This window comes from Clupea harengus, chromosome 9, assembly GCF_900700415.2.
Source record: "Clupea harengus chromosome 9, Ch_v2.0.2, whole genome shotgun sequence".
Classification (NCBI taxonomy): Eukaryota; Metazoa; Chordata; class Actinopteri; order Clupeiformes; family Clupeidae; genus Clupea; species Clupea harengus.
Window position 1 is genome coordinate 23,863,303 of NC_045160.1, and position 12,500 is coordinate 23,875,802.

Genomic DNA, 12,500 nt, shown 5'->3' on the forward strand with positions numbered 1-12,500 from the left:
ACACATGAAGGCTGTAATTAGTCCCCTTCAGCTTTCCGCTCTAAATTAACTTTCTCCTATTTAAATCTTTGATGAGTGTTAACAATGGACGCACATTGTACAAAACATGCTGTACAAGCCCGCCGTCGACTCAGTCTGGCATAAATATATGATGTATTGCTCATGACACCATGTACCCCTTGAAGGGAAAGAAACAGACAGATGGAGAAGAGCATACATGTGCGTGCCTCTTCTTTGAGTGACAGACACAAACTCTCCATCTGTAAAAAGGAATGATGTAATGCGAAAGCCGGAGCAGCACACATCGGCAGAGAAGGTTACAGCACACCTAGGGCTGGGGATCATTCACCCGCGGATCTTCACTGTCCGTTAACGTTATTTCTAAAGTGTTTTTTTTCCGCTAATTCTCTAGGGCTAAAACCTGACATCCCCTCTCAGAATTCAACATCGAGAGTGTTGTGCTTCAAGGCCTGTGAGAATGTAGGGGGAGCCAAAAAGCAATCACAAAAAAAACAATTAAAACAAACAAAACAAAAGAAAACAACTCCAGCAGGCACTGGAAGCCTCGCTCAGCCGGGCAGCAGGTCCGCGCTGCGTTAAGAAAAGCGGACGCTGAGGAGATTGACTGACAGGTATTACTTGTCATCAGGAGCGATGATTTACAAGCAGCCGCCAGCTGCTTCAGGGTTGGCATATTGCTTTGTGACGCTCCAGTGCTCACCCACAGTGAAACCCCGCTTGTGTTTCGTCTACTTATGTTCTGTCGCTCATCCTCGGAGATGGACACTTGCTGTGTCTCTTTTTTTCTTTTCTTTTTTACTCACTTAAAGGCGCCTTTTGTTGTTCTGCAAGGGTAAGCAGAAGAATGAACCCAGCACGCTGAGACTGCCTTCCACCCCAGTCTGGAGAGGCCGTTCTCACGGAGCGACTACACATAAAAAAAAGCAGGACGAGCGCTGTCGTCTGGGCCCAACTGGCCCAGAGTTTATAAACGAATACAAAGTTTCTCGAGTGTTCCACTGACCTTCCCCGTGACCTCTGGAGTCAGCGGGGAGTTCGCGTCCCTGGCCCCGTTACCAGCAGATAACCTGCGGCACGCCTCTCCCGCTGCGCGTCACCTCGGCAACGACCCTGCTCTAATTCTCCACGTCCGTCACCATCTCGGCTATTTAATGAGGCAGCTCTCACTTTGCACACGAGAGGAACACCGTCACCATCTCAGCTATTTAATGAGGCAGCTTCCACTTTGCACACGAGAGGAACAGCTGCTCGTCTAGTGGAATGTGATCCAAAACTGTTTTTAAAAAAAGAACGGAAAAGAAAAAAGTGCCATCCTAGCAGCAAATTATAGGTGCTTTAAACATCTTTAAATGAACAGTTTGAACTATATGAATGATGTGTAATGTACTTCATTATTTATTATGCTATCCATGTCTCACGCAGTCATTGTTTATTATCTCCTATAAACTATTATAAATGTATTATAAGTTAATAACTAGTATATGACAGCAGAAAAACTAAAACAACAACAAACAACAACAGACAGGCTGCCATTGTGATAGCTATCTCATGCCAGTCTCGCACCTTCTGACCTTTTTATAATCATCCGTTTATTTCAGACCTAATTTAATCTGCCACCTCTCCACTCTGTTCCACATTTTGAAGACAACGAAACACATGAATGACGCCACTTCCTGTCTGCCTCTCTCCACTTCCTGTCTGCCTCTTTACACGTCACTGGCGTGCAGGAGCCTAGCACTGAGCAGCGGCTGCAGCGGCGGCTCTTAACGGATTATTTTTACATTATTTGTTGGCGTATCTTGGGGGTAATTACACCGCCCGAGTATTTTACAGCTTTGGAGACATGAAACATGGCTGATTGAACGGCAGATGTCCACTTCACGTTGGGAGAGATGGCTCAGGGTCTGATGGCTGATGCATTGCAGACTGCTCTCTATCCCTCTCTCTTCCCCACGATGGTCTCCCTCTTTCTTTCTCTCTTTTTGCTTTCTCTATCCATGTATCACTCCCTCCATAACTCTCTCTCTCTCTCCTTTTCTCTCTCTCACTATCACTAAAAACATCACTTTGCTTAAGTTGTCTGCCCATTGAAGGTTTTACGATCGGATTGATTTTTTATTAGATGGATATCTGACATATACCTACCCTGCGGGGGCGGGGAGGCGTAAAAAAGAGCTGACTGTTCGGAGTCTACTCAGCTGACACTTACCAATTTATAATCACATAAGTATCCTTCATTATTTTGAGTCATTTTCATTTTCTGAGGTGAGTCTTATGGGGTAATGACAACATCTTTTTTTCAGTTGTTGGCTATATATTAAGCCTGTGGCCTGTTAATTTAACCAGTAGCCTGTGGTTTGCCATAGTGAGGATTGATCTCTGATTAGACTAGAGGGCTAGCTGGTTTATTTAGTTCCAGAGATGAACGGTGAATGGTTTCTGCGGGAGAGGGTTACTCCCTCTGGTGTGTTGTAACTGTGCAGACCGTTTACATGTACAAAAAGCTCTATAACACACTAAAGGACAGGGGGAGAGCAGAAAAGCATAATAGGTCCTCTTTGAGAGAACATTACATTTACATTTACATTTAGTCATTTAGCAGACGCTTTTATCCAAAGCGACTTACATATGTGCGACTTACAATGTATACACATTTTTACATTTACACTGATGGCACACTGCACATCAGGAGCAATTAGGGGTTCAGTGTCTTGCTCAAGGACGCTTCGACAGGGAATCGAACTAGCAACCTTCTGATTACTAAACTACTTCTTTACCTCCTGTACAACTGTCGCCCCCAGAACATCATGACTATAACCTCAGAAACATGCTGCTCTCATAGACGATGAAGCAGTAGCACGCTGAGCGCAAATCAAAGGTTTACCTTCAAAATCCTCTCCCTCTTCGTGTGCTCATACTGTATACCACTGATAAACGTCCATTAGCCCAGGTGCTGAGGGGTTAACTACTATACCACAGACTACACACGAGATAATATCATCACCGATGATTCCTCCATCTCTGGCATGTCCATTACCAGTCACAAATAAATAATATCTCTGACTAGTATATGTGTAAATATGTTATAAAGGGGTCATATCTTTGACTAGTATTTGTTGTGTATTTCCCATAAAGAGGTAATATCTATGACTAATATATGTGTGCATTTCCCATAGATAAAAGGGTCATATCTCTGACTAGCATAGCATATGTTCCCATAGATGAATGGGTCATATCTCTGACTAGCATAGCATATGTTCCCATAGATAAAAGGGTCATATCTCTGACTAGCATAGCATATGTTCCCATCGATAAAAGGGTCATATCTCTGACTAGCATAGCATATGTTCCCATAGATGAAAGGGTCATATCTCTGACTAGCATAGCATATGTTCCCATAGATAAAAGGGTCATATCTCTGACTAGCATAGCATATGTTCCCATCGATAAAAGGCTTCCTCAGAGCAAGTGAATCTGGAACAGATCTGAGGTGCGTTCAAATTCAGTAAATGTTTCGAGGCGAATGTGTTTCCTTTGAACTTTTAAATTTGAAAACATTTCTACACGTTTCTAAACGTTTCCAAATTGTTTGATTTCAACTGTAACCCTAGTCCAGCATCCATGTTTGCTCGCAGAGAAACTACCCCCTCAGACCATTTGTGTGTGTTCATCGAGAACAACCTCCCCCGACCATTTGTGTGTGTTCATCGAGAACAACCTCCCCAGACTATTTGTGTGTGTTCACAGATGTTCGCAGTGAACCTCTGGTTCTGGTCTGCAATGGACCCTCTCTGCTTTACATCGATTGGGTTCCTCAGACTCACGCTCTACGGAACTATTCTCCATTACAACCAGGTGGTGTGTTCTAGCTGGTATTGGCTAATTAGGATACATATATATTGGGTGGTGGTGGCGTGATATTCATTCGTTTGTGTTTGCAAAGCAGTGTTGTGCTTTTTGCCGTTCTGTAGGGCTGGGAATATAAGGCACTCCTGCATTGATTGGACTGTTCTTCCTCCTGGGACCGTAAGAATGAATTGGCGTAATGATTTTTCTGTGGGTGGAAATATTTCTAGTGCATGGCAGGATCGCCAGTGGACAAACTCGCCCACCCCTAAAACACACACAGACACAGACACACACACACACACACCACACACCACACACTGTCTCTTATACACATACCCACAAACTCCCCCATTTTTCAAACAGCCACGCTTATAAACACACACACACACACTTCTAGTGTCAAGGGAGCATAAAGAATATATTGGGGGGGGCAATCCCTCTGCTGACACCTGAGAAAAAAGGAAAATTACACAGCCCAGAGGACCCTAACTATAGCCTTTCACACAGCAGAGCCACACATTTGAGATGATTCTCTTCATTCAAACGCTCATCAGCTCATTCGCAGGCGTTGTTTATTCTGCAGATTAATGTGTGTACCGTGGGGATTTCAAGGCCGTATAGGGACACCATGTTTTTTTAAAAGCACAGCGACATATGCAAGTGCTGTACGAGAGCAGCGACATTAGCAACCGAGGCTTAACGGCAATCTGGGAGCTGGTGATGGAAGATGTATGGACAGACGGTCCACGAGATATTACTACTAATTGACTCCCGGTGGAGTGCTCCTAATCGCCATGTCATCAAACGACACCAGATTCCCACTTCTTTGGTCAACCACTTCGCCTGTCGTTTGACTCAACAGTAAACACATTAGCGAAATGAGGGGAGTTTTTTAAGTGACGCATCATATTCTAACATCGCCTTGCGTACCCCTTCATCAGTTGAGGGCCAGTTGTTGTTGTTGTTGTTGTTGTTGTTGTTGTTTTTGTTGTGGTTGTTGCTGCTGCTGTTGCTATCCTGAACAGCCATCTCCATCAGGGCTTTAATATAGTTGTCCATTTGTTTTATCGATTTAATTTAGTGATAGGCGCAGCCCTTGCCAAACGATGCACAGCCCCATGGCAGACGGTCATTACGGTCTTGTGTGTGCGGAGCATGAGGGATTTGTTGTGGGTGTGGTGGTGATCAAACAAAAACCAGCCACATTACAATGACAATTTATTCTCATCCATCTTAATCCACATTTTGTGCATTTGGTGTAGGTCTGTGGCTTGAATAAGTGTGTGTGTGTGTGTGTGTGTGTGTGTGTGTGTGTGTGTGTGTGTGTGTCTTTCAGTTGATTGTGTATGTGCGCACTGTGTGGCTGCCGTTGATTGTGTGTGTGTGTGTGTGTGTGTGTGTGTGAGTGTGTGTGTTCAAAAGATTTATGATACTCTCACTGAGGAAAATTGCCATTCAAATATTCATACCCTGTTGATTTACTTCCTAGCATTCAGTATGTTCAGCACATCTTGCCACCACCAGTTAATAACCATTCCACAGAGAACACACACACACACTCCAGCTGTTTGGAATGCAACGTTTTGATGATCAAACATGAAGAAAAATGAGGGCAGGCTTTGGCTTGGGAACATCACCCTGAAATTAAAATCATGTCCCAATACGTCAAAGTCCAGGCCTGCAACATAACGATGCTCCGTTGTTCTCATCTGTTTTGTTGTGGTGTTGTTCTCATCTGTTTTGTTGTGGTGATTTTTTTATCTCTCTGAGGGATCAACAGCTGTCACCTCGCCCCGTCACCAGGGAAAGAGGCCCTAACGCCGGGCATCAAGAGGATTTTCTTCTTAGCTTCGACCGTAAACTCACGGCTCGAGCCGCCCCCCCCCCATCCCACCGTGGGACCAATCCACCACTGCCGCTTGGAACGGGCTAAGCCAGTTTAACCCCTCTGTGTGGCCAGCGAAGCCACGTCTCCCGCCATTTACCACAGGGGCTTGTTCGCCAAGCTGTCCGAACATCACAACTCGGATATGAAATCCAGCGCATTCACCTAATCCATGGCCTGTGACACACGCACGCACGCACGCCACGCAAAGCTGCTTAATACTTCATTTCTGGGGACATCCCACTCTCCCCCCTCCACCCTCACTCGACCCACTCAACCCCACCATGCATCCAACCCCCCCTGGCTCCATCCAACTCATGAGACCCCCCCCCCCCCCCCCTCCTCCCCTGGGCTGCAGAGCAGGACAGCCTGCAAAAGCTAAAGCTGCAATTTATTTCACTGGTGCTGACCTGGTGCAGATGTGGACAAATTGCAATACAGCACACACTGTACTTCAGGGAAATACAGAGAGAGGGAGGAATAGGAGAGAGAGAGAGAGAGAGAGAGAGAGAGAGAGAAATAGAGAGAGAGAGAAAGACAGAGAGAGACAGAGAGAGAGAGAGATACAAAGAAGATGGAGAGACAGGAGAAGGAGAAAGATAGAAAGTGGCAACATGCCATCTCCCAGAAAAATCCTTGAACTGATTTAGAGACTGAGAGTCAAGCAGAGGCTCCTCACATTTGATTAGCTTCATGCTAACAGAGCTGTGAAGCATCAGGGCAGAGTGATCATTAGCCTGGGTAAACCAGCTAACACACTCAGTCTGCTGGGGAAATGATCTGTCAGAAAAATAACAACCTGAACGCACCCTTCCCCACCACCCCCAACCACAGCCTCTTACACTACACTACCACTAACACGCGACTAACACACATCCGCAGCGAGAGCGGGAGCGGGAACATAGGCTTTTCCCTTCAGAGTGTAATACACCAAGCAGCTTAAGGATGAGACGGACAAAAGAGAAGGAAAGAAAAGGAAAAAGGAAAGAAAAGAAAATCATTATCAACAGCAACCAGAGGGGATGTGGGACTAGGAGTGTACACAGCCAGTGATGACAGCACATGTCCAATCTCATTTCTGACAGATGCCTGGAAATATGGCACGCTGCGGAGGCCAGTAGAGTGGAGTAAAGCAATCGGGAGCAGAGGGAGGGGGAGAGAGAGAGAGCGGGAGAGAGAGAGAGAGCGGGAGAGAGAGAGGGAGCGGGAGAGAGAGAGAGCGGGAGAGTAACTGGAGTAGAGTCTAGGAGAAGATAAGCGAGAAACAGAATGGGGAGTGAGGGAGAGGGAGCGGGGAAAATAGACAGAGGGAAAGAGAGGCAGAGGGAGAGAGGGAGAGCAGGAGGGTGAGAGAGAGGGATGGATGAGGGGAACCGGTGCGATGATGTGTGAAGATGTCGGTGCGGAATGAGAGAGGCGCAGGGAGTGGGAGCGGGGGCGATGTGAAAATGGGGACGGCAATTATTGGGGAGTCAGAATCAGATTAGATCAGCTCTGCGGCCGGTGTGCTATTCACTCGCTCGCTCGAGCGTGAACACTCAGGAGCTGCATTCAAACACACACACACACACACACACACACACACACACACACACACACACACACACACAATCGCACGCACATCTGTGAGCACTGTACTGCCCTGCTGTATGAAGCATATGATCACCTGATGAGTGAACTAGTGTGTGGATGAGTTTGGTCTTTGGTGTCTCACAAGCTTGCATGGGTATCTTTCATCATCATCATCATCATCATCCTCATCTTAAGGATCAAATGTAATTAATAAATCCATTTTCTAAAAGCCCCAATTTGCATCCTAAATAAAAAATGATATTGCCAAATATAAGTACCCAGTGTCACAAGAAGTATTCCTCAATTTAGTTCTAAAAGAAAACGTGACTGTAAAAAATTATATGAAAAAAAAAAAACCGGTTCCACAGGAAAATGGAAATGGATGCAAAATAATAAGGCGCCACAGAGCACCATCTGTTGTTTGGGGAAACCAGTCGCTTTCTTCACAGCTACTTAAGACGGCGATACCTCTGAACGGAACTGGAACATGTGTTAATGACCTCACTGGAGAGATCTGGGGCTGGGGCTGTGCTTATGCTAATTTCTGAAGCTTGCAAATTAGAATCGCTCCCCACGCTACGTCACGGCACAACGGACCCCGTCTGGCTCGTTCGCAAAACCGTGGTAGGTCAGGCAAATAAAGCAGAAGTTGGAAAATAAGTGAACGCGAAACTGCTGGAGGAGGAGGAGGAGGGGGCTCAAAAAGAGAAAAAGAAAACACGGCCGTTCCCAAGACGCCCGTCCGCATCGGCCCAGGCTGAGCCGGTGAGCAGGGAAGCTACACTTGGAACTTGCCGAAGCCTTTGAAGTTAATTAGACCCTGCCATGTTAAATGGGAGTGAGGTATTTAACGGAGGAGATCAATAGCAGCGTGGAGCATCGCGGCTTTTTGGCGAGGAACATGAGACCCATTCGAAATGAGCTCCTTTTTGTGCGCTGAGACTCATAAAAGTCAAATCTCATGTGCCCAGGACATATAATTAGTAACTGTGGTATTCACCAGAGCTGTATTGACACACATTGCCGCTAATAATACTGGATATGTGCATGATCGTGCATCCTCTTCTGTTCACATCTTGAAGGCATATTGTGCCACTGGGCGAGTGGGCATATTCATTGAAAGATCAAAGGGTTTCACTCTGCTTACAAATACAACATACCGTACCTTCTTTTTACAGAGCGAAAAAAAAAAAAATTCACCCAGTGCTGACAGGTTTTCAAAGAACAACACTGACAGAAAATAAACAAGATGAGCTTATTAACATTTTTTCATAACTGGCCCTTCAAAATAGAAAGCCGAAATGCAGTATTTCAAAAGGCACACCTCTTGAAAACAACCCCCCCCCCCCAAAAAAAACACAGACAATACAAACATATTTTTTTTTTAAAAGACAAAGATAGAAAGATGAGGAATCAGGATGGAAACTGTGCGGGCGTAGCCACTGGGTGGAGTAGAGTGGAGATTATGCAGGGGGATCTGTCTTCATCAGACCACTGCACAGGACCCTGGAACAGCCTGTACATAATGTCCAGGTAAGATTGATGGCACACACACCAGGGATGGCCAACTTAGTGCAAGTCACTGAGTAGGGTATGGAATCAAGTTTGTGTGTGTGTGTGTATGTGTGTGTGTGTGTATGTGTGTGTGTGTGTGTGCGTGTGCATGTGTCTGAGGGGGGGAAATATGTGTTTCTAACACCTTATCTACTTTGCAGAGAATAATCATAAGCTAAGTGATGCCTGCACACTTCACTCAGAGACAGTCAGACACATCACATCTCACTCCCTCTCTCTGAACTTCACCATCACCAAGACACAATTTACCAACATCATACAAAGATCTGACACAACGGTCTTATGTTGATCGCTATGTCTGATCCATTATAGCAGTGGATTGCTGTTGCTGTGTTCTACAGAGCAGTCTGTACCAATCCATATGTTCATTCATCCAATCAAACTAATATCTATCCATCCAGTATCCACCAGGGCTTGCTGTTTGGAGGGTTGTTCTTTTCCAGACTGACAAGCACTGCATGAAATTACAATTAAATAACTGGTGCAAACTCATACTCTCTCTCTCTCTCTCTCTCTCTCTCTCTGTGTCTCTCTCCCTCTCTCTCTCTCTCTGTCTCTCTCTCTCTCCCCCTCTCTCTCTATCTTCCCTTGCTCCTTACAAGGTATTCCTCTGCCAATTCCTGTATAAAAAAAAGAAAGAAAAAGAAAAGCTAACCTCGTCTGTACAACCCCAGTCTCTGAGTGACTGAGTAGAGCTCTATTCTGACTTCTCTAACAGGACTGCTCTCATGTGTATACCAGTGCAAACAGCATATAAACCCGTTTACTGAAAGTACATTGGTGAAGTGGGTTGAATTTGATCTACCCTATATACTGCATTGAACTTGGTTGGCTATTTGCTTGATTGATTATCTGCTGATGAACACTGCAAGCTCTTGGTGTTCTACGATCAGTAATAGTTTCAGAGTCTACTACCGCTACTACACACCACACTGCTTAGCTGTATAACCAAGTGGACAGTTTAAATATTTATGGCATCACAGAGTTGCATGATCATAATTCTATATTTCTTACCACTGTTACCATGTAAACCTCAGAAATCATAAAAAGCGGCGCAGAAACACGCTCATGTCATATTTGAAAAATATGACAACGCCTTGCTAAAATCCTCTGTGTAAATAAGAACACATTTTATGTGATATACTGGCACATCAGCCACTGACAGCGCATTGTAGGAGGGAGGACGAGAAGCGGGTTTAATTCGCGTCATTAACGGACAGCCGACCCAGCTCGGTATACGAGAGAGCAGCCATGAACTTTTGAGGATACAGTGTTCTTACTCTTGGCTGCAAAAAAAAAAGCGCTATTCATATCCGCCTCCGACCACTTTAGAAGGAGATGCGCCGGAACATCTGTGACCGAAGATCAAGGGGCAGCTTTCTGCGGGGAAACCCTGGCAGCAGTTTTCCATTCCCAACCATAAACTTTCATCATATCACATCCTACAGCGATGTTTTAAATGTGTAAACTCGTGGATAATTTTAGCCTGTGAAGCACACGTAGAGTGATTCATTTTAAAACGAAGGAACAAAGCTAAAGAGTCTTTCTTTGCCTATTTTTCAACAAGAAAACTAAGAGTAACCCCTTAATTAAAATCACATTTCATAATGTGAACCCCGTTTATTAGCAGACTTGGTTCGACTAGCATCTGCTGCTGTGTTAAACTGGACGCGCTGTTTTTGTTGAAAAAGTAAAAAGATACTGTCGTCAATCAACACTCACTGTCATCTTAATCGTTCCAATTCATCAACCTTAGCCCTCGGAATAAATCGTCAAATACATGAAAAAACTACTTATCATCAGGCTGTTATACACATATGGGACTAAATCCTTCCTTATGGGCAACGCAGAGACACGCTTTACTCTTTTTAGAGTTCAGTGACAATCAAATTCATGTCGGTGCGCACACCCAACTTAAAGTGGCGTATGAATGTAGTATTCGCAGTAGATTTGCGGCATCCAACTCGGTGACGATAAAGTCCATCCGTAGTATTTCTCATCGACGTTGAGTAGTGTCCGCTTTGCGTTTGTGTTTTAAAGGATTCCGAGTATTTTTTGGCGCGTACTGTTTTCTGTTGCAGCCTGTTATGAATATAGTCGCACTCGGTTGTTTCGTGGGCAGTTCCTTGCGCCCGTACATAATAGCGCATTTATAAAACCAAAAGGGTACCTACCTCACTCATGTTTTTTTTTGCTGTGGTGCCGGAGACACAGGGATTTCCAACGCCTATCAGGAGTTAACAGTCGTGTATTTCACAGTGTCTGACCATCAACGGGGAAGCTTTATAAAGTGTTAAGACCAACTCCTCAATGGCATCACGTTCCCACTAAACCAATAGGAGAGCCGTCGGCAAATTTGGCTCTCCAAGTCACCACCCTTCTCTTTAAAATATTCATAGACTCTCACTTATCCCTTTTCATCACGTTTTAAACCCCCTATGCCTTATTTTGGCATTGCAGTTTCTGTTTAGAACATAATCTATGTGGACTTTATTCGGCTTCGTGAGGCGCAAATGTCACTATTTTGCTATTGCAATACACCGTGGCTACACTCCATTGATTTCCAACTTGTTCTTTCTCCTAAACATATGCAGTGTTTCCATTGCAATATGTATCAGGAATATGATATGCGTGTATATAATCGTGGGGGGAAACCCCCATTTTTTTAACTGCCTTCACACTCGCACACGCAGGGTTGCTCAATGTTCCGTCCGCACACTAAGCTTGCCGTCGAAATGTTATGATTAATGGCGCAACTGATTCTCGTGGTCTCAGATCTACTACAGTGCTAAGTAACGTGCTACGCGCTACAAGAAGGCAATTAGATTACAGATGGACTCATCATTAAATGTTGCAAATGGCAGAGTAAGTCTGGATTGGAGTGGCATAAGGGCTCTGGCTTTCTTTCCCTTGAAACACTGCGCAAATTGATGAGGTTTTTGTTACCCCCTACTTGCTGACAGAAGTAATTCTCTCCCTCTAGTTCTCTCTTTTCAGATATGTCATTTTCCTGTAGGTGTAATGGTTTTTTTGACAGCAGCATTGGGGGGGGGGGGGGGGGGGGTCAAAAAGGGGTAGTCTTCAAAACATCAGCAGTCTTGGAAGAGAGAGGTTCGAGGGGCCAGGGAAACCAAATGTTTAAAAAAGGAAACCATTTGAAGTCAGTCGTGCTCAAGGCAGTGTAGGAAGGCACTCAAGCCTAGTTTCTGGTGTTTTCTTCTCCGCGAGCCAATTAATTCCTGGAGGAGGGTGCGCAGATGGTCGGAAGAAAGGCTCCACGAGTGTCTGCGGTGGATCCTCTGTGAAGGGGCAGCAGCATCGCCTCACAAACTCTCCTCATTTAAAGATAACACTCCCACAAGTATGCCCCAGCCACAGGCACTGTGTGTGTGTGTGTGTGTGTGTGTGTGTGTGTGCGTGTGCGTGTGCGTGCGCCTGCATGTGTGTGCGTGTATGTGTGTGTGTGTGTGTGTGTGTGTGTGCGTGTGTGCGTGTTTGTGTGTGTGTGTGTGAGTGTGTATGTGTGTGTGTGTGAGAGTGTGTATGTGTGTGTCTCCCTGCATCCGTGTCTGTGTGTGTGTATGTGAGAGAGAAAGAG

The 12,500-nt window shown here is 45.1% G+C and overlaps 1 protein-coding gene across 1 annotated transcript in view; it reads right to left on the reverse strand.

The window, feature by feature from the left end:
* Window positions 1–11,219, reverse strand: part of pcp4b (Purkinje cell protein 4b) — a 40,773-nt gene extending 29,554 nt beyond the window's left edge. Inside the window, exon 1 of the mRNA XM_031573914.2 lies at window positions 11,077–11,219. Within this exon, the coding sequence (XP_031429774.1) occupies window positions 11,077–11,085 (9 nt within the window). The 5' untranslated portion in view covers window positions 11,086–11,219. The remainder of the gene's footprint in view (window positions 1–11,076) is intronic.
* Between the last annotated feature and the right edge of the window lie 1,281 nt (window positions 11,220–12,500).